Source organism: Hyposmocoma kahamanoa, unplaced genomic scaffold (genome assembly GCF_003589595.1).
Source record: "Hyposmocoma kahamanoa isolate Upper Pololo Valley unplaced genomic scaffold, ASM358959v1 66, whole genome shotgun sequence".
Taxonomy (NCBI): domain Eukaryota; kingdom Metazoa; phylum Arthropoda; class Insecta; order Lepidoptera; family Cosmopterigidae; genus Hyposmocoma; species Hyposmocoma kahamanoa.
In genome coordinates, this window is record NW_020653854.1 from 19,544,298 (window position 1) to 19,563,607 (window position 19,310).

At 36.4% G+C, this 19,310-nt stretch overlaps 1 protein-coding gene across 2 annotated transcripts in view; it reads right to left on the reverse strand.

The window, feature by feature from the left end:
* Nucleotides 1–634: 634 nt before the first annotated feature.
* Nucleotides 635–19,310, reverse strand: part of LOC113231689 — a 122,662-nt gene continuing 103,986 nt past the window's right edge. The window contains exons 4-9 of one of the 2 annotated variants that reach the window (XM_026466151.1): nucleotides 7,946–8,086; nucleotides 6,416–6,530; nucleotides 5,961–6,057; nucleotides 2,332–2,416; nucleotides 2,008–2,049; nucleotides 635–1,353 (exon numbers count right to left, since the gene is read on the reverse strand). In XM_026466151.1, coding sequence (XP_026321936.1) covers nucleotides 1,226–1,353; nucleotides 2,008–2,049; nucleotides 2,332–2,416; nucleotides 5,961–6,057; nucleotides 6,416–6,530; nucleotides 7,946–8,086 — 608 coding nt within the window. In that variant the 3' untranslated portion in view covers nucleotides 635–1,225. The remainder of the gene's footprint in view (nucleotides 1,354–2,007; nucleotides 2,050–2,331; nucleotides 2,417–5,960; nucleotides 6,058–6,415; nucleotides 6,531–7,945; nucleotides 8,087–19,310) is intronic. The other variant, XM_026466152.1, reaches the window with a different exon arrangement.

The window sequence follows — 19,310 nt, forward strand, 5'->3', positions numbered from 1 at the left end:
CGCATTTGTAGTAATATACAATAGATTATCCATTGGTACCATACTCTGCCTGTGCGTTTGCTGTAATATAATATTTGGTCAAAGCTTCGAATGTGCGCTGAAAACTTACTATTATAACATGTGTAAATTTCCCCAATTTACACATCACATTACAGATAGGAGACACCTAAAAAAACTATAAGAAATCTTGAATTGAAAGAAATCTTAAGATCAATTCACAACTCTTTCATAGAAACCTTTCAAAGAAGCTACAACATCCACACGTATTAGGGCTAGATTCGATAGTCTTACAAAGGTACAGGTAGAAAGCAGCTTCAAAGCTATCCTTCTCTAAGTATATCCACCCTATTCCAAAATTCAGATCACTCCTGAGAAAGGAGATGGTCCCCATAAATAAATTTCTAGATCAACTTTGCTTACCCAACTCGTAGGCTAATTAGAGGTCTAAGGCAGAAGTCACAAAACTAGCAGTTACTCACAAGAAAAATTCGAAAAAGAAGATAAACCTGAACTAAATCTAGTACTTATCTAAATTTTAGTAATCGACTGTTTAAAACCTATAGAACTACAAAACTTGCCAAAAAGCGATCAATCTAATGCTAAAAAAGCTAAATGTTGTCCTAAACTTATTCCTAAAAATATCGTTGAATTGTGCTCTACACTTAAAGATTTTAATTGTGACTAATTTTGTATTATGAATGTTGATATAAATATAGATTAAAGTGAACTGCTTTAATTTTTCTTTTTAAAACTAGTTTAGTGTCTAATTTGTTTGTTAGATATTTAGCTTAATTCGATAAATGTGTTTAATGAGAGACAAATATTATGATATTTTACGCAATTTGAGTTAGAGGCACTTTTCAAGTGGCTATATTATGAACGACAGATACATTGTGCATTATTGCTATAATTTTAATAATAGTTTCACTTTCCACGATAAAAGTTTAATTTAACTTAATTATAATATTAAACGACTGGTAAATTTTATCACAAATATTGTAAACATTTGGACTGAGTATTTTTATAATACGTTAATAGTTTTGTTCGGCATGTGTTACAGACTTTGCGTCGTTTAAAAATACTTTGAAAGCGTCTTAATTTAGCATTACGTTTACAACCAATCTTTTATACCATTTCCTATAGATTTGTCCGTCTTGACTTTATCTAAGAGAGTGCCTTCTCTATTCAATCCATTTTCAAATTCGTGATATTATTTATTTTTGTTTTATGCATCTGGTGGGCGTATTTCTACGGTAACCGATGTGGGGCCTGGCGTTGTGGGCGAACGAAGAGTTGCTGACCTCAGAGAGGTGGCAGAGTGGCCGCTGCTTGCCCTTGATCCTCGACGAGATCCTGTGAACATTTAGGCACTATGAAATACTGCAATTCTCATGCCATTTGGTGAAACATGCGTGTACGGACTGTCTAAATGAAAAGGCTTCTTCTTCATGCTCGGTAAAAGTGAATTCTATATTTTTGACTCACAAGCTCGATGATAAGCTTTCTAATAGACATTCATAAGTAGTAAGCAAGATCTTATTGTACTTGGAGAACTTAGTCTTTCTGGTTAGAAAGTTATTAATAGATTTAGGTGGCAAAACTATTACACTTGTAAAGGTGTTCAAAACGTGTCTATTTACTTTGATAATATTTAAAATGTAATAAACAGTGACTGTAACGTGTTATGTAGAAATAGTTACCAAATAAAATATTTGAATGAAATGGATGCATACTGGCCGATCAATGGGATAAAATTATGAAACGTTACCCAAGAAAAAAGAATCACCAACTGGTTCTATACTGGCAACCATAATAAACATGCATTTTAAAGCAGTAAAATTAAAAATATTCGTATAATACTGCATGAAAACAAACCTACTGGTTTCAAGCTCAAACTTTGTAATATGGGGGACCAAAGTCATGCAAAACTAGTACTTATCTCATTCATATGAAACTTGGAACTTTGAAACAAATTTGAAAAAAGCAAAATGAAATTTTCAAATTAACCTGAAGGTTTTCGGTGTAGCTGATGACTTTGGTGATGGCGTGCTGTTGATAGATGAAACCAATGTTAAAGACAGTGATAATTTGGGAAGTGTGTTAAAATAAAATCATAATAACGAAGACAAAGATGCAGAAAGGAGAATTAAAAACACGATGAGAGCAAATAGTTGAAACATAGAACACATTTCAGGGTTACATGAAAAACATCGAACAGTACAAAGAAAATGGGTTAAATTGAAGAAGAATGAAAGTGTAAAAAGAGTAAAAGTTAGAAATAAACACATAGAGTTTTAAGAAGATGCAAAATGTTTTCAATCGACTTTATACCAGTATTAGGTGAATGTGGTCTTAGTTCCTGTTGGCTAGCGTGCCTTGATGGGGGACGCATGCTAACACGAGACCCACGGCGATCCTGAAAATATTACAACTAATTATGAACTGTAAATATAATGAAAAGACATGGTCTATAACGTTACTGTAAAAGAAGCGTCACAGAAAATATACACGTAAAATTTCAGTTTAAGGTCTTAAAGGTATTGTTTCAGAATAAATGTTCGCATTATAGACCTCCTCAATAACAAACCAAATTTTGTATCAATTGTATGTAGTAGACAGCTAAGAAGAGATACTAATGATATACGACACTGATTTCTTCTTTTATTATTTATTGTTCATGTTAGCAATAGTCAATTTTATTTCGTTGACTGATTAATATGACATTTTGGACTAATGTGACGTTTAGTAGCAGTAGAGCTCCTTGTGAAAGAGTTTGTCCAGGTTACTACTGCCACCTTGCACATTTCTGCCGACAAGCAGTAATGTGAATATTACTGCGTTCCGGTTTTGAAGGGTAAAGGTGCTGGTGAAGTTACAGGCCCAAGGGATTTGTCAGCTTATGTGTCAGAGTGGAATGCCCCTCAATCTTTGTAATTTAAAGTTCTGAGTGGCACTGCAACCATTATGGACAGGCATGTCGTTTACCATCAGACCCACGACTTGTTCATCCCGTCTGTGGATTCAAATCCGGACTCGCATCTCTGACTTTATCGGAATTTATGTGCGAAATTTAATTTGAAATTTACGATGAGCTTTTCGGTAAAGGAAAACATCGTGATGAAACCAGCACGTCGTAGAAGGTTGACAACCTTCGGAAAATATGTGAAGTCTCTACCTGTATTGGGCCAGCGTGGCGGACTATGGCTTAAACCTGAGAAGAGACTCGTGCCCAGCAGTGGAACGTGTAAATTTTTTGATAATGACATAGAATTTTATGATTTTATTCTCCTTACTTTTTTAAATTATTTTCCAAACATAGACAAGTATTATAACTCTCATATAAAGTGATCCCAAGATATTTAGACACTTTTTCTTAGTGGAATGACGCTTTTTCCGAGATTATCATAGTTTCAATTTACATGTGATTTAAAAAATTAGTTATATATTAGAAGTTATTATTTCCAGCTGAAGTAAGTTAGACTGGTGGCAAAAGTGACACTTTTTACGCACGCTTTGATTATAGAACTGCTTTAACGTAGCCTTAAAACATTTCCAGTGTGAGGTTAGGTAAATATATTTGGCTACAAACATTTGTTAGTGATTATTCGAAAATTCGCTTTGCTAACAATGTACATTTTAAAGGTTTTGTGAGACGGCGATTTGTTACTAATTACCCCTACCCTGGTACAAAAGTAACACCAATTGAAAATAATAAAATGCAAAATATAGAAAAGTGCGAATGTTTTTATTATTAAAAGGAACCTCATTTTAGTATTGTTTTAATGAGATGTAATACAATAATTATACTGACAAATAAAAACATGTAAAAACAAACAAAAATAGTAGTCTTAATTTTAATGGCAATGCTTTTTATGGCCAACAATTTGAAATTTAACCAGAACCACTTGAATTAATATAACTAATCTAAGCACAATTAACGTAAATGCAAAATTTTGTACGCGAAAATTAGATTTTAGTTTGAATGAGATGTTGTTTGTGACAAATGCCTCCTCTGTTACTATTACTCCCAGAGCATAGTATTAAAGTATCTGTTACCATTTCACAGGTTACAATATACATTAAGGCGCACAATAAGTTTCCGGAACTGGCCAATTACATAAACAATATTTAAAAAGTAATTACAACATTTGAAAATGGAACTCTTTGGTTGTAGAATACAGTTTGTTTCATCTGACTGTCACTTGTTTTTACATTGTGGCGTCATTTTAGAAATTGGTTGTCTACATCACCATTGATTTAACTCGTGAAAATTTTACACGACTTTAAGTGTAACTTAACAGCTCAGCGGAGCATCGCTCGGCTTCAAACTGCTTTTGGCAATGAAGCACCATGCAAGACGACTATTTATAGCTAGTTTGCAGAAATCAAACGCGGTCGTGTGAATCTCAGTGAAGAATTTCGTGATGGTCGCCCGTTCACTGCTGTGAACAACAAAAACATCGATACTGTGCGCCGTATCCAAACAGACAGGCATGTGGCATACCATGAGATTCGGGCATCTTTAGGCATAGGCACGAGATAAATACAATCAATACTACACAAACGTTTGGGTGTGAAAAAGCTGTGCTCTCGGTCGATCCCGCACAACTTGACTGAGGCTCAAAAAACGGATCGCGAATGCCATGCTTACCAGATTCAACAAAGGGGCGTTAAATTTGGTGTGTGACGTAGTAACAAATGATGGAACATGGATTTATAGTTACAATTCCAAAACAAAGCAGCAATCGAGCGTAAGGGTCTTTCGAGACGAGCCGAAACCAACAAATGTGTCGCAAAGTGCATGCAAAGTGTCTCTAAGCGGATGATTGCTTCTTTTTTTAATAAAACTGGACACGTGGCTACTGTTGCTTTGGAGAATTGTTGTACCATGAAAAGTGATTGGTACACGACCATTTGTTTTCCGGAAGTTATTAACAAACTCCGTAAAAATAACCATAAACGCCGTATCATCTTGCACCACGATAATGCCAGTTCACACACGGCCAGACAGACAAATGAATTTTTGAAAGTGAACAATTATCATTACAGAAACTTATAGTGTGCCCCACGTAATAATGTTTGCAGACTATGTTCTAAGGAAGGTTTTTTCCGTAAACTTTTTATTCTTAGTACTTCTCTGCCTGTGGTGTAAATGAAGTTGTTAATAGAAGGTATGTACTCGTATTATTGAAACTAGAGCATTTTTGTATTGTCCAAGTTAATTTACATTTTTTTAATAATATGATGCAATTAAAAGGTGTGTTTTATTCACGTTTGTGCTTGTTTAATAAGTAAATAAACATTTATTTGTTACATTTCTTAAAACATTAATATTCGGATTTAGTTGATTAATGAAATAATAAAAAATATTATAATTATTAATACAAAGATCTATATATGATAAGATCGATAGATAATTATAAGAAACTAGTGGAGTAATTTCACATAAAAAATAATTGAAAATCAATTCAATAAAAATTTTAATAAAAATATAGTTTAAAAAATGTTCACAGGGTCAATTGTAATAGTGGGTCAATTGTAACGTCACAATTGCCTCCAGAATATGTGTTACAACTGCACCAGTGGACGTATTAGAGAAGAATATTTAATACCTTCAGAACTACTGCGAAATACATGCACACAGTACCTAATATTACCACAATCTTTGATCTTTTATAAACCTAATTATCATCTTACACGTACAAATTCTTTGTTTAAAATCGAATAATTTGTGTTTAAAAATCAATATATTCTTACTTTGAAGACACAACTTTGGAAATACAACGACCTGCAAGAGTCCATCGCACCACGCGCTGCCGGCGCTAGACTAAATACATGACGGAACGTGTCTGAGGAGTAAGTACAAGCATACACGCGTAAAAACGACTGATCGTTTTCGAAATATAGACAATGTTACAATTGCCCCCTGTTAGCCTCCGGTCTACGTAGATAATGTTTACCTGAGAATGCAACAGTTTGGAGTCCCGTAGTAAAGAAACATTCATGAGTCGTGGATTCGGTGTGTTGAAGATCGTGCGGTTTTCCCTCCATCTTGCCCTGAAATTTAAACTACAATTATTATAATGCTACAAAAGCAAAATTTTAATCTTTCATCTTTATAACAACCGACATACTTTATGTTCTAGTTTAGTATATTTTCCATTCAATATTTCGATTCTTCCTACGTAATCTTGTATAAAGGAGTGCATTTTTTCATTAAATCGCTTTATTTTTATCTAGGTCTATAAATTATAACAGTATAATGTATACTTTATAATCTAACTATTTACTGTTTAGTAAACAGTTACATTACAAAGTATGAAAAATAATAAGTATGTATCAAATTGTAAATGCTCTTCACCGCTTTCTGTTTAGGGTACTTTTAGAGCATCAGGTGTGGGGAACTCATCATTACCTGCTAAAGAGGCGGAGAACGACGCAGATAATGACAAACATGAGTGCCATAGCCACAAGAATGCCAATCATTGCCGGGTCTAACGTCTTCAACGATTCTTCTTGTCTCTTTTCCGCTGAAAATCAATGTATTTAAATTTTTATATATATTTACATGATAACACCATAAAACAAATTAAGTTTATAGGTAGCAGGTGTAGCTCACAACGTCTTCAGAGTAGAGTACAACAATGCTTTTAGGGTTTTCGTGGTTTTAGGTTTGGTATAAGATGTGATGACGTGACCTCCTTACATCGTAATTCCACCTTTTAATCGTTCTTTAATTACTTTGCCTCGCCATTTTGATTTTATTTCGTTCCATCGCTACTCCCTGCTCGAACGCGGCAGCAAACAGTATTGCTCTAATTTTTAATTGCGTCTAATTTTGATTATTTTACCAGTTTTAATACCAATCTGTAGTAACTACTTATAACCATGAGCCAATTTTAATACCAATCTGTAATATTGTATAACTCGGCTTTTTCGGAGTAAGTCTGTCTCACGTTTAGTATTTAAGTAGGCAATGTTTTGTAGCGTTGTACTTGTTTTTTATATATACCTTTTGATTTAATTATGAATAAATTTTCTGCGGGCCGAAGTATCCTATTTTATTGCCGTGAAGCTGGTCACGGTTCATTAGGGTTTACAACCTTCTCAAAGACAAGACATTAATGGTATTAGGCTTCGATATTGCAGTGCTTCGGGGTTGTTCGCATCTGCGCGCGTTGATTGTTTTACGAAACAATGCATAAAATATGTGCTTTACTTGTGCGCAAGGTGAGAGACAGCACCAACAGAGTCCCAGAAATTATCTCCAACAGGCTAGACTGTCGTTTCAAGAATCACTGCTATGCGATTTCTAATGGCATCCCAAAGGGATAATAGAATGATAGTTGTTAGATTATTTAAAAATTTTACAGATATAATTAACATAGCTATAAATATGTACCTTACAAATTATGAATAGTGTATTTGAATAAATAAATAAATAATTATAATAGTAATAATATAAAGTAATATAAAGTAGTAATATAACGTCCTTTATAAGGAAAGCAATGCTCTGGTACACTACGTACTTCCCTAAATATTTTTAATTTAGTACTAGTAGCTTTATGGAATACCAATAAATAATTGAATGACTAATCTTAACTTGCACTTTATCTTTAAATTAATAGTCGTGATTCAAATAACAAAGATAGTGTAGGACGCCCTCTGGCCAGATGGAGTGACAATCTGCGAAAGACTGCTGGCAGCAGATGAATGCGACAAGCTGAGTTCGGGCGAAATGGCGAACATTGGGTGAGGCCTATGTCCCGCAGTGGACTACGATACGCTGATGATGATATCTGCTAAAAGCTGCTGGCAGCAGATGGATGCGACAAGATGTGTTCGGGCGAAATGACGCACAATGGGAGAGGCCTATGTCCAGCAGTGGACTGCGATAAACTGCTGATGATGATGTGATTCAAATAATTATATAAAGAGATCTTACGTTTACATGCGACAGTGCCATCCACAGTGACTTCAGGGATCATCTCGAACATACAAGCGCATCGCTCGTTCCTACATTCCGTCTGGAACACCATGTCCTCGCATTGCTGATTGAAGGTGCACGACTCGTTGATGCCCGCAGCTGAAACATTGATTTAGAGTTTTTTTATAACTCACGCTTAGCCACAATCTTGCCTGATGTAAAAAAATACCTATTTACTGTAACCACTGTAACCTTGAACAGTCTTAAATTGTACCTTTCAGGGTACAGATATTTAAGGCCCATGTAGATGTAGAGAGTTTTTCGTCTCGAAGATGCGATTATCGAAAGAATATAAAAAAAAAATTTCCTCGTCTAAACATTCGCGATTATCGCCCTTCCACGTGAGCAACAATCGCCTCGCCTTTGCATGTTGAACGTCTCCGTGTAAACAGAACTTGAAAGCAAAAATCGTATTTCGAGTTTTTGTGCCAGCCGTTTCTACCATGCGTGCAGTGCGCGAGGGTGTTTTGATTATCACTGCTTTTATAAGACAATTTAATGGAACGAGAGCGAAAAAACTTTTTTTTTTTTTCAAATAATGGGGAGTGAGTGGGGGGGAAGGGGTGAGTGAGAGGGGAGTGAGTGGGGGGCGATTGGGGAGTGAGTGGGGAGTTAGTGGGGAGTGAGAGGGGAGTGAGTGGGGAGTGAGTGAGGAGTGAGTGAGGAGTGTTTATTACGAATTTACGAATTAACTATTACGAATTAATAGAAATTACGAATATAGCATTTATTTCTAAATCCAAGATGGCGAACACGACTTTTCAAGTAAATGCACTTTTCAATAAATACTCCTCACTCACTCCCCACTCACTCCCCACTCACTCACTCACTCACTCACTCACTCATTCACTCACTCACTCACGCACGCACGCACGCACGCACTCACTCACTCAATCACGCACTCACTCGCCCTATAAATTTATCATAATTGTCAGTTTTTGTTTGTGTCAGTAGTTATAAAATTTAAAAAAAATTATAAACAAATTATAATACAAAATATATTTCTATAAAGTGCAATGAAATTAATATTATCAGCAGTTTCAAATTTGAATGATTTTTGCGTCATTTTGATATATATTTGATATATTTAACTGCGTCTGTGGCCGAACGGTTACCATGCCGGACTGCCACGCAGAGGTCCCAGGTTCGATTATGACCTACATTTATTTCTCTCGTGAGTTTAGGTGTAATTGATAGTTGTCTATGTGTGTGTCCATGGCACCCGCGGCACAGGGTTTCCCTAGTGCGGGGCTATGTTGAGTGTGTGCGTTATTATTATTATTATTATCCATTGTCAATTCCGCAGTAATCACTGAACTCGAATGGCAATTCTCGCACTCAAAACGGTTCGAACCGATTTGTACGATATTCGTATGAACTTGAAAAAATATCATACGAGATCGTGTTTAGACAAGTCGAAAACTCGTAAGCAAGAATCTCCTTACTACATATTTCTCCGTGTAAACAGTCGAGGAGGCGATTAAGTTGCTTGCGAATCTCGTATGACATAATCGCAGGCGAGATTTTAGTTCTTGCCTGAATGTAAACATTATGATACGATAATCTTATGGCGATTATTGCTTCCGATAATCGCTTACGAGTTTTCGTCACGAAGCGTGCGAGAAACTCTCTCCATCTAAATGGGCCTTTAGTTAGCTTGTATCATGGGGTAGCATACATTTTAAATTGATTAATAATTATTAGAGATCATTCCATTCCTCCGTTCCTTTCCGACAATTTCATGAATGGGTATTTTATTTATTTATTATAAATATATTTACAAGTACAGTTAAGAACTAATGCGCCGTGAAAACTAAGTTAATTATGAAAATAATAATGAGAATAAGAAAAAAAATTAAAAAATACACTATTTTTTATGAAACCAAGTAATGTGACGAATGTGTAAGAGGCACGCATAGATATGCAGCAACACGACACTCTGAGCATTAAATCTTAGAGTGGTTACACACGGCTACTTTTACCAGGGATGCGGACGCGCGTTTGCATCGATGCAGTCTCGCGCTTGCATCGCTGCTTAAAATCGCGCGCGTATGTAGAGTTAGACGAATAGCGATTGCATCGCTAATGCATCGCGTTTGCATCGCTGCCAACAAGTCGCTGTGTGTAACTGCTCTTAAAGATCTGAAGGGAATTGTCACTGCGCCCGTCACCTTACATAAGTTGACAAGTTCCCATGTGCCAGTAATTTCTCGAGCTCCCTAGCCCTTCAAAACCAGAGCACAGTAATGCTCACAGTACTGCTTGGCGGCAAAAATACGTAAGGTTGAATTTCCCTGGACGAACTCTTTCATAAGGTGCTCTACTGCTGCTAACATTATAATAATATACTCAGTTCCCTAGTATCTATCGCAAACATTCACAATGCACAGCCGCCCACTGGTATAGGTGCCAGCTAGAAGACACCATGTGAAACACCAGTTGTTAGTTAAGCCTAAACTTCTAGTGAAAATCAATGAATGGGACTGGCTTAAATAATGTATTGGTGTATGGTGGTATCGGGGTATACGGAAGGGGCCTCCCCGCACAATGTACCATAAAATGTGGTGGGTATTTGCAGAGTTCTTTATCTAGGATTGAATGTTGGAAATTTTGGTTGTAATGCAATGTTGCTAAATATCGCACCCTTGGTGTAATGACAATCTGCAAAATGACAACTTTTCGGAAGAGTTTCATTAGTTGATAACGTTTTTATGCTTAAATAGGAGATTCACTTAATATTATAAAAACCTCTAAAAAAAAATCAAAAATTAAAAACTATAGAACGAAATACTTTGGAGAAGCATTTGACAATATCGCAATCTGAATAACTAAGTTACGAAGTTGGAGTATTAATATTTTTTGGGAACCTGACGAAATAGACTTAAAATAATACGTACAAGACATGGGTCAAGTTAGTTTGAACCAAATATGACTAAAGTCTGTTTAATACAAAAAATAAATATAAATATTAGTTTAATTTCGTATGTACGTTGTTTTTCTAATCTACCATTAATAGTTTCGGAAAAATTTTGCTTTTCCACCTTCATCATTATATTATTGAGGATATAGTATAGAATTTTAGAATTCAAATTCGTATTAAGTTATTTTTGAGTACATAGGTTTTTGCGATTGTCACCCATTGATAATTATTCGTTTAGATATATATCCAGTACATTTCTGGCTCATTCGTGACCATAAGACTTGAAAACGTACCGAGGCTTTTGTTTGTTAGCAAAAACAAATAAACGCGATTTATATCGAAAATAGTTTTATTTCCAATTTAATCTATTTTCCCAACGCAAGAGTTACTAAACATTTCTTTAATGGCTTTCACCGTATTATAAGCACGAGCGTGCTTTCCGCTTCGAAGGTAATTATGAATAATATCGGTCGAATATCGATCCAGAGTAAAACTATGTACTTGCTTAACTACCCCTATATATTACTAATAAAGTTATTACACACGTAATATTTATAATGCATACTTATTGTGTCGTCGGTGTTTTGTTTAAAGACGTTACGTGACATTTCGAAGATTTTATGTTTAAACGAGTAATTTAAAATATTTATACCTGGTTTTAAATTCATTTTGGTTTCAATTAAGTTTCTTGTTTTAAAATTGAATATTAACACCGGATATTATAATATTTTAAAACAGTCGTTAGAACCTAAAACATGCTCTCCTGAAAAATTTACGAAATTTCGCTTACGCCCTTTCTACAAAACACCGACAATGTACAGGTTAAAAATTAACATTCTTACACTAGGGTCATAGAACATTTATGAAAATGTAATTTATGTTAAGAATGGTGGATTTTTTTAATGAAAACTAGTTATCAATTCAACATTAATACGAAGAATAAAAATAAACTAGCGGTTCTTAGCAGTCGTTTTCACAAATACTTTTAACAATTTTTGTTTACTTTTAATGTGTTCATTTGTCTGTGGTAATTTAAAAATAATAGTTTAGTTCGCATTTTAAAACTAACAGACGGACGGAAGTTTTAAGTCTATAGTTCATGAAAAACGTCCAGAACTTTTGTATTCATCATGATAATGCCAAATCATCGCATCTTTATAAAGCCTTCAAAACGTTTTTTATTACAATTTTGGATATCTATTGTAATCTCTCTGGCTTCAAGTTATTATTATTATTAAACCATTTATTTCCAGTAACTTTAACATATCTCATAACGCACACACTCAACATAGCCACGCACTAGGGAAAACCTTGTGTCTCTGGTGCCATGGACACACACATAGACAACCACAAATTACACCCAAACTCCATACAACTATTTCTCCCGGCCCGGGAATCGAACCTGGGACCTCTGCGTTTGAATCCGGCATGGTAACCGTTCGCCCACGGAGGCAGTTTATAACTCTTGTTTGTGTTAGTAAATAGTTTATTAACTAGGTGTTAGTTTTAAATAATTGAATGACACTGTCCAATCTATTTGCAATCATGTTCAGGATGATATTGGAACAGGGGGTCGATTCAGATCCTTACACTAACTCAGTTGTCGACCGATTCGATTTGATATCGTACGTTTTCTTTTAATTTTTACTCACAACACCCGAGTCGAAGGTCAAAGTGTCGTATTCGAAACCGAACCAAAATGACGTCACACCCGTACGATTACTCGAACTTCTCGACCAGCAAAGGCTACAAACGTTAATCAGAACACAGTTATCGAATGCAAGTTACCTACGTCCTATTGATTACAAAACAAGAATTAATATGGAAATGTCTTATTATTTTAAATAAAGTCTGGATTTTGTTCAATTTTATTAATTTATTTTAATGCAAGACTAATGCATTCCTATATTTCAGGCCTTTAAAGTCTTAAAAATGTATATAAAAGGATTTTCATTTTTCTTATAATCTATTTCACCGACTAAATCCGTAAACGCTGTTGGATAACGATATCGTATCCGAATCCAAATCGAACATTTAACTGAATAGCTCAGAAAGCGCCCTTCGATTCGAGAACGATATCCAGTCGAACGATTCGATTAAAATATTGAAGAGTTCTGAACCGGGGTCCTGGCCCGCACCCTGCTAACCGTCGTGGAAGCGGTCCAGGCGCGCCTTGTAGAACATTCAGTTATAGAAAAGTCCGTGGGCGACAGCATAGTTTGCGCAGATTTCTAACAGATTAACAAATTCACACTCAGTCACACACTACGACTATATTAAGTTCTATTTAACACATCATTTTTTTCGTAATTCTTTAGGTACGGATTTCAATAATGTTGTGTCTTTGTGTGGGTGTGTCTTGGCCGGTTTCGACGGTTTCGGCACTGCTACTGAGACGTAAGTTGACAAGTCCCATGTGCCTGTAATTTCACCAGCACCCTTACCCTTCAAAACCGGAACACATAATATGATGCTGACATTACTGCTTGGCGGCAGAAATAGGTAAGGTGGCAGTACTACCCTGGACGAACTCGTTCACAAGGAGCTCTGCTGCTACTAAAACTTCCTAGTCTTGTCACTTGATATTATAAAAAAAGGACACCGTCGACAAAGTAGTATAATGTGCGTTCGCTCAGACGGCAAGTCGACTGCACAACCCACTTCGAGGGGTCAATGTTGCAGCTTTTACAACTTGAAACACAAATAAACTATCCTTATTTACAAGTAGTCTCAACACCGAATACGGCAACCAGAAAAGATTTAGTAAATTCCTTTAGTGCCATATCGTAAAATAAATACTTAGAAGTAGAGATAGATATATAGATAAATATACTACAAGGTTTGTTGTCATGATTTTGTCGTTTATCTCTGACCTTGATTGAGTATAGTGTAATGTTAAAAGGAAACCGGTGTTACTGCAATGTTTATTAGTAAGTTGGCAAGGTCATGAAACTTGAGCGAACAAAATCCATCTACCTATATTCAATTTCAATTTAGTGGTAAAGCCTGACGCCACCTAGTTTATTGGGTAAGTCGTAAAGACACTTAAGATATGAGGTCCATTTAGAAATATGTTTTATATTGCTAGCGCATAGAAATTATGTCTCATTCATATGCAGCTAGCGTTGCTGCAGACTACTAATAAAACCTAGAGGGTTCATTTTATGAATAAAAAATAGCACACTACATTCTTTATATTAGACAGGAAGAGTGTTTTATCACATTATAATTTACAGCGATGGTAGCTTAGTGGGATATTGGTTTCTCTGTTGGGAGGTCACGAGTTCGAATGAATCAATGACTTCAATTTACTATAGTCTTCCAATCCATTTTAAACAAAACTGTTTGGTTAAAATTGTAAACCAATACTCAATAAATCGAATAAGTAACACTTTCATGTATATTTCGAAGATTTTTACTTGATGTCTCATCACTTTTTTCCACCAATATTTATTTGGATAACATCGTATTTGAAAAATGGTAGTCCAAAAGTGAAGTTATTTTTCAACTATTACTTGTCTATGGTTGCATAGAGATGTACGAAAAAACATCATTCGGTTCATTCAATTAAAGTTTTCATAATCGATTAGTAAATCGATAATTGATCAATAGCAATCGAACGAGTATCTAATTGTAAAGATTTGAAGGAGGATTTAAAATTAAGATTTCGGAAATTTTAAATGTCTTCCAGTGCTCAGAAAGCTCAAGGAGCTATTCAACGCCGTCATAGCTAATTGGACTACCCCGGAGGCGTGGAGCAGGAGCGTGGTAGCTTTGTTTTTCAAGAAAGGAGACAAAACCTTCTTGAAGAACTACAGACCTATCGCGCCACGTTTATAAGCTGTTTTCGAGAGTTCTCACAAATCGTCTCGCCGGAAGATTTGACGCTTTGCAGCCACCGAAACAGGCAGGGTTTCGAAAAGGCTACAACCCCGTGAACCACAACATACTGTGCGACAGATTATACAGAAGACCGAAGAGTATAATCAGCGACTGTGTCCAGCATTTGTGGACTACGAGAAAGCCTTCGACTCCATCGAAACCAAGGCTGTTCTGGAATCCTTGCAGCGATGCCAAGCCTATTGGCGGTACGTTGAAAACTGTACACCAGCGAGGCCACGATGTGTGTCCAAGTACAAAGCAACAAGACAAGACCCATCTAGTTGCACAAGGAGATGTTATCTCTCCGAAACTCTTCTCAAACGCTCTGGAGGACGTCTTCAAGACACTTGATTAAATTGATAAAATCTCACACACCTTCGCTTTGCCGACGACATCCATATAATGGCAGAATCGCTGCAGGACCTGCAGAAAATGCTGAACAGCCTTAATGCTGCCTCATTATCGGTCGGTCTTCGACTGAATTTGAACAAGACTAAGGTCTTATTCAATGAGCTCGTCATCCCAGACCCGATCGCGATTAATGGCGAAACGCTCGAAGTTGTCCGAGAATATATCTACCTCGGGCAAACCCTGCAACTAGGCAGAGACAATTTTGAGCGTGGAACAGCTAAGAGAGTGCAGCTTGGTTGGGTAGCATTTGGGAAACTGCATCATGTCTTCTCGTCACCATTCCCGCAGTGCCTGAAGACCAGGGTTTACAATATGACGATTAAACTGGCTCACAGACTACACGTCCGTCAGCGAGCTATGGAAAGGTCTATGCTGGGTATCTCGTTGAGGGACAAAGTCCGGCACGAAGATATCCGGCATAAGACTAAAGTTGTGGATATCGTCCATAAATGTAGCAAGCTGAAGTGGCAGTGGGCTTGCCACATTTGTCGCAGAGCCGATGAGCGATGGAGTAGAAGGGTTCTCGAGTGGAGACCACGTCTCGGCAAACGTAACGTAGGCCGTCCCCCTGCAAGATGGACCGACGATCTGAAGAAGGTCGCGGGTAGTGGTGGATGCGGAAAACGGGTAATCGGGCGCTATGGCGTACACTTGGGGAGGCTTATGTCCAGCAGTGTTTTTCCTTACACCAGTCATACTAGCTATGACTAATTTAAACAAATCGATTCATTCAATTAATTAATCGATTTTAGTTGGCATTACAATTGGCTATCACTAAACCGTCTATGGTCGGGTCGTTGGTCGGCCATGAAAGCCTTCTTACTCATTCAATAGAAAAGTGTATAGAACATGTAGCTTTTTGGTTGAATTTTGTATTTGTGTAATGTAAATAAAGATCAAATTAAAAAGTTTCTTAAAACGTCTTTTCGTTAGTGATGCCATAACAAAGTCATATTAAAATGAATTTGAATGCTCACAGGTTAAAGGTTAAGTTTATTAAACACCGTTTTTCACACTCGGGTGTCTCAGGTCAGGTACCTTAGGGCATTGACTGTACATGTGTGAATGTTTGATAGCAATACACTGAAGGTCAATGGCAATACATGTAATTTTAACTATTTTTACACCTGACTTTTCTTCCGGATCGTGTTTTTAGAAGTTCAATAACCCCATTTCCAAGATACACAAATATTTTAAAGACTATAAGTGCAGAATATGCTACAACAAAATACTGTTTTATTTTTACTTTTCTGCACGTCGAGAAAAGTTTGAAATTTAACTGTCTAACACATTTTTTTGGTAGATCTCGTAAATTCAATACAAAAACAAAATTTCTCTTCTCGCCTTGGTATTTTTCACCATTCGTGTACAAAATGTCACTATGACATTGTAGTTTAGGAATAATAAGGTAAATATTTGAAGTGTTGGTGTAATCTATTATTTAAACCCTTCACATTTTTATTACTTGTTGGTGAACAGTGTTTGGGTAATAAGACTTGGGAGCTTCATCTGGATGAATAGATAGATTGTTTGTGGCGTTGTTTGCAGGTAACATCTCTTAGGAGGAATTCGGCGGAGGCTTGTCTGTAAAGCGTATCTGTAAACTCATAATGTAAACTGGGGAAAGAAAAAAGCTAGTTCTTCATACTGTAACCGTATAATTAACCGCAACACATGTAACATGTTATAGTTTTAAATTTAAATAAATCATCTGGTTATTTCTACTTGGAACTTGTTTTCGTTGTGTGTAAGGCGCCCTTCCTTCTCCTCGCTTATAAATTTTACACGCAGCACCGGTTTAACCAGAACTCACGCACAACCAATCTCATGCTCACTCAAACCGACTGGAGCTGACCATTACAACTGCATTAAGCTAGAGTTTGTGAAAGAGTAATGAAGGAATGGGTTGACTATGATCATGACATTTATAACGTTGGAAAAGAAATTAAAACCTCTAATAACAACGAAGGTGACATCTAAAGCAAATATTTGTTAAACATCCTGCAAACCATTCAAATATTAACACCGTCTAATCAAAACAGAATCATAAAAAAGATAAGACTCATAACCTTTTTACACCTAAGTAATACTTACCGTGAGTTTATGAGCCCGTAGCTTGTTTTAGGTAGAGTAATAGAACTACCTCTACATAAACAAATAACTCAAACTTTACGAGTTTGCCAGGTTTGCCACAAGTCAGTGTACTGTACATGTAAAAATCTTAGCTTTGAAAACAAGATTGAAACTTCATAGGCTATATTTATTTAATATTAAAATTTAAAAATAATATCGAGTTCGTAGGTTTTCACGATAGGTATACAAGGGAAATAATTTTTTTCTGCTATAATATCGCGAATGTTTTTCAAACTAATTAACGTTTCCAAAAACCCTGGAGCTGTAAAGATTTCGAACACGGAAACTGTGTACGAAGGTAGAAATACTTTTCATTACAACACCTGGACAACCCTTAGGGTTTAATTCGACACGAATTTCATCGCATGGTCTTGCGCGTAGACCGCGTGGCCGCCGCGCAGCGACCGCGTGCACCTAACTGTCATGGCAAAATGGGCTCTATTTATTTAACTTTTACGTTTTAACTTATGGTAGCGTCGCAGGCGCTTGGGCGAGGTTGGCTTGTCTTTGGTCTACGCGGCGGCCGGGCGGTTTTATTATTCCGAGGAATTTTAAATTAAATTAAATTTAAATTTTTGTGTATAATCACGCACACACATAGACAACCACAAATTACACCCAAACTCACGAGAGAAATAAATGTAGGTCATACAAATATTTCGCCCGGCCCAGGAATCGAACCTGGGACCTCTGCGTGGCAGTTCGACATGGTAACCGTTCGGCCACAGAGGCATTTAAATGTTGTTGCCCAGTAAATAGTATTCAGATTCGCCATTAATGTACGTGAAAGCACTAGGTAACTAGGTGGTCGCGCGAAAACTTTCGCGTCGTGTAGTTACACTTACAGCACTGGGCACTTACAGTTTGTAGACAGGCTAGGGAAGCATTCCCCATGCTCAAAGCCATAATTTTTTTAAAGCTCTAAACTGCCATTCTAACCGGTCATGGTCCATAATTATAATAAACACCTTTTCAATATAGATATCACAGGCAGCCCTCTATGCAGAGCGTGCATGGAGAGGGAGGAAACGGCCTTGCGCATTCTACTGCAATGCTCCAGAGTCGCCAACTACAGGGTTTGGAGTGAAGCGGTCGCTCCCAGAAGTCTTCAGCAAACCCAAGAGGGTGCTGAGATTCTTAGAAGAGCTTAGGAGGCACGAGTAGGACCCTGCATCCACCACACGTAAAATAGGCGCCTGGACGTCGAGTTGCGTCGAGTTGGACACCAGCCCGTTATACCATACCATAACGAAAGAAATAGTTTCATTTTAAAAAAACAAATGTTAATAAGTTTTAAACAATATTTTCATGCATTTTCATTGTATCCGCATACATTTGTGTAATGTGTGTTGTGACAACGGCAATTTAAAATTCTAAACAAAAGAATATGAGTAATTTCTGTAGTTTACAAATTATTAACAGTAATATTTCACACAGTGCACATTATATGTAATAACAAAGTCATGAAACATGGTGACTTTATAGAGCATGTCATTACACAATTTCTATGAATATACTCCATATATAGACGACGTTTTATAACAAACCTTTAACACATGCTTTAGCAATTTAGCTTTATAGAATTTCAACTAATTATTCATGCCTTGACACAGTCCGCTTCGTGACAATTTGCATTATGTTTTTTACAAAGACATGAAACGTTTCAAGTTTACTCTTGCAAAAGTCGATGAATAATAGAAAATACGGAGGAGTCATTTAGTTTTTTTTTTTAATGAGTATTATATATTTAACACGTTTTCAATCATCATCCTCCTTACCTAGAAAATTTTTTATTAGTAGTTATCTCACATTATTAATTTTATTTGATATTTACCAGAGAAGGAAAATAATTCTCGTGAGAAAACCTGTACACATCTGTGAATGATGTGAATGAAGTGTATGAAGTTTCCAATCCGCCTAGTCGCCTGTACCCAGCAGTGGGACTATATAAAGGCTAACTATTATTATTCTTCTTCT